Source organism: Amphimedon queenslandica, unplaced genomic scaffold (assembly GCF_000090795.2).
Source record: "Amphimedon queenslandica unplaced genomic scaffold, v1.1 AMPQUscaffold_8883_Cont19177, whole genome shotgun sequence".
NCBI lineage: Eukaryota > Metazoa > Porifera > Demospongiae > Haplosclerida > Niphatidae > Amphimedon > Amphimedon queenslandica.
In genome coordinates this window covers 1-2,897 of record NW_003550844.1, presented here as the reverse complement: position 1 = coordinate 2,897, position 2,897 = coordinate 1, and the positions used below count along the sequence as shown (strand labels likewise).

The 2,897-nt window shown below is 35.8% G+C and overlaps 1 protein-coding gene across 1 annotated transcript; it reads right to left on the bottom strand.

The window, feature by feature from the left end:
- Nucleotides 1-9: 9 nt before the first annotated feature.
- Nucleotides 10-2,104, bottom strand: LOC109591134 (uncharacterized; the record flags this gene model as incomplete). Its single annotated transcript, XM_020006926.1, has 5 exons — nucleotides 10-499; nucleotides 706-1,557; nucleotides 1,603-1,658; nucleotides 1,710-1,779; nucleotides 1,847-2,104. Coding segments are annotated over 5 exons (1,726 nt in total), but the record flags the coding sequence as incomplete, so codon positions are not given.
- Between the last annotated feature and the right edge of the window lie 793 nt (nucleotides 2,105-2,897).

Genomic DNA, 2,897 nt, shown 5'->3' with positions numbered 1-2,897 from the left:
TAACTTAACAAAAATCTTGGGCATGTTTTTAAATCTGTTGCTAAATGTGGACAATATTTTTTTTCCAGATCCTCTTTCAGTTGTTGTACTGTGGTTGATTGACAAAATTCTTTAGCTCTTTCATGATGAGATTCAAGCTTTGAAACTTCTTCTTTAGCATTTGGTATAAATTGCTGACACATGTTAACTAATAATGCACAGTCAGTACAGTCGAAAAGAGGGCGTATGGCTGTGAGTACATCACCTATAGTAGACACATTGTTTAGTGTAGCAATAGTATCAGCATGATATTTTAAGTCTTCTCTGTATCTTAGCCACGTTGTGATCTTTTTGAGTAATTTAGGATTATCTTGAATTTCATTATCAAAGGCTTCTTCTACGTCCATCATTACCAAAGAGAAATTATCATTCAACTGCTTTAATGAGTCACGAGTTCCTTCTTCATCATGAAGCCTGATATAATCATTCTGATCATCATGTTGAGTTTGGTCCTGATTACCTACATAATGTATCAGCTAATGAGTGTTTTTAAAATGTATCCGTAAATTTTTTTATTCCCTACAAGCATGTTAGTTCTAACAAGAGTAAATAATAGGTATTGTTTACTCTAACAAAAATCAATATCAAAGCAGTTTAGTTTGCAAAGCTTATACACATAGTTAACTACTTATACATAGTTCATCATCCTTACCATAATTAGCTTACCTTGTTGATCTTTCAAGCGCTGTAGGACAAACCTTGCACATGAGACAGCTCCAAACGGTTGCCACTTCTTGTCTTTTTCTTCTGTTCCCCAGTCGACTATAGCTTTTATTACGATCCATTCAAATCCTACACTCTCAGCAGCCTTATGAATACCTTTTGCTTCCATTTCTCCTCCAAGTGCTTTTTGGATATATTTTAGTTTCTCTTCCTTTGCTTCTTTGCTACGAAACAGTGTGAATTCAGAGGCCAGAGAGCCTTGATGATGAACTTTAACTGCTTTACCTTCAATTTTAAAGACTTCGTCGTGTTTGAACTTTTTTAAAAGATTCTTTCCACAATGGTACTCGGTAGCTAAAACAATTGTATTTTTTCCTTCAATACGCTGATGTGCAGTGTCGATAATACTTTTGGCAACAATAATGTCACCTAAATTTGTTTTATCACTGAGTTCCTCAGTTTTGCTCTCCTTTGCTCCATAGCATATCCCAATAGCAATGACAAAATCAGCTTTTACGTCATTTTGTACTGAAACAAGAATATCTTCAGTCTCATCTGGGCCCTGGCCTGTCCTAGTTATTGCTACATTACACGACCCATACTTCCCCAGGATAAAATTCCCAGTTTCATCTGTTGTGATAACTCTAATATATTTACCATCACCTCCAGGAGGATCGATTGAACCCATCACAGCACAGTATTCTATGGTTGTGGCAGTCACCAGAATGTAACGGACCTTTGATATAAACTCTTTCTCTCCTTCGGTCAGCTCTTCAATTGTTTTCATCTCAATTTTTCGCTCAATGTCCTCCAGTTTTGGGCAATATTTGCTGACATCAGGAGGTGGATCTGATTCTATTGTTCATGTTAATTAGAAATTATCAAATTATTCTAACATACTTTGGTCCTCACTTTTACTCTTGTCCTCACCAGTTGCTGCACTATCAATTGGTTCTCTGTAAATACAATAGCAGATTCATTAATTGGAGTCAGTAAAAGACATTTACTTGGGATCAATCTTTTGCTTTTTAGCATTTGCTTGTGCTGTCCCATTGCTTTCTGCCAAGCCTGCCTTGCCTGGTATAGAAATGAATAATGTTTTATTATATAATTTTAATGTGAGAGTTCAAGTTTTGTAACTTACCTATATGTTCCAGAAGGTTAGATTTTGCTTTGCCCAGTTTATCAGGATTGTCATCACACAATTTTATTAATGTATCCCAATTGACATCTCTATCAGCATCAAACCACCTCTGGAATACCAAATGAAGTTTGGTACTTGCTGTTCCTGGCATTTCTATCAAATCAGCTGTCTTCACTTTTAATCCAGCTCCTATTGTCAGGTAATGATCATCAGAAGAATCAAATATCTGTTTGACAGCTGCTAAATCAGGTTTTTTGTCTATTAATAATGAAAATGAATGATTTTATTGTAACAGACGCTCCAACTATCTGTTAACCAAACTTTATTCTTAATCAACACGAAACTCACAACTAACTCACAACTAACAAACAACACACTTATATAGATCTTATAAATGTCCAGAAGGTTCTATAACATACAAGAATACTTTACATGATTGTTCTAGAATATACTTGAATAAACACATAATATATAGTTACAATAGTACACAGAGAGTTCCGGATCCATTCAGAAACAACTTCTTACATTTCCTCCCTTCCCCTCTGGCACGAAGTGCTCTTCCTCTCCAATCTAGAAAGTGCATCTGCATTTGCATTTGCTACCCCTTTCTGATGTTGTATAGTGAAATTATATGGTTGCAGAATCAAACTCCATCTAGTCAATCTTGCATTCTTCTCTTTAAACTTGTGTAGCCATTGAAGAGCTCTATGATCCGTCTGAATAATAAAAGATCTCCCTATGAGATATGCACTGAAATGCTTGATGGCTAGAATAATAGCTAAGCACTCTTTTTCGACTGTCGAGTATGCTTGTTCTCTCGGGAGTAGCTTTTTACTAAAATAAGTAACTGGTCCCTCATCTAAATTCTCCTCTCCTTGACTAAGAATTGCACCAACTCCTACTCCTGATGCATCAGTTTGCAATATAAATGTTTGATTGAAGTTCGGATTTTTCATTAATGGTGCTGTAGTTAATGCTGTTTTTAGCTTCTGAAATGCCAATTCTGCCTTCTCACTCCATATGACCCATTCAGGCAGCTTTTTCCTTGTCA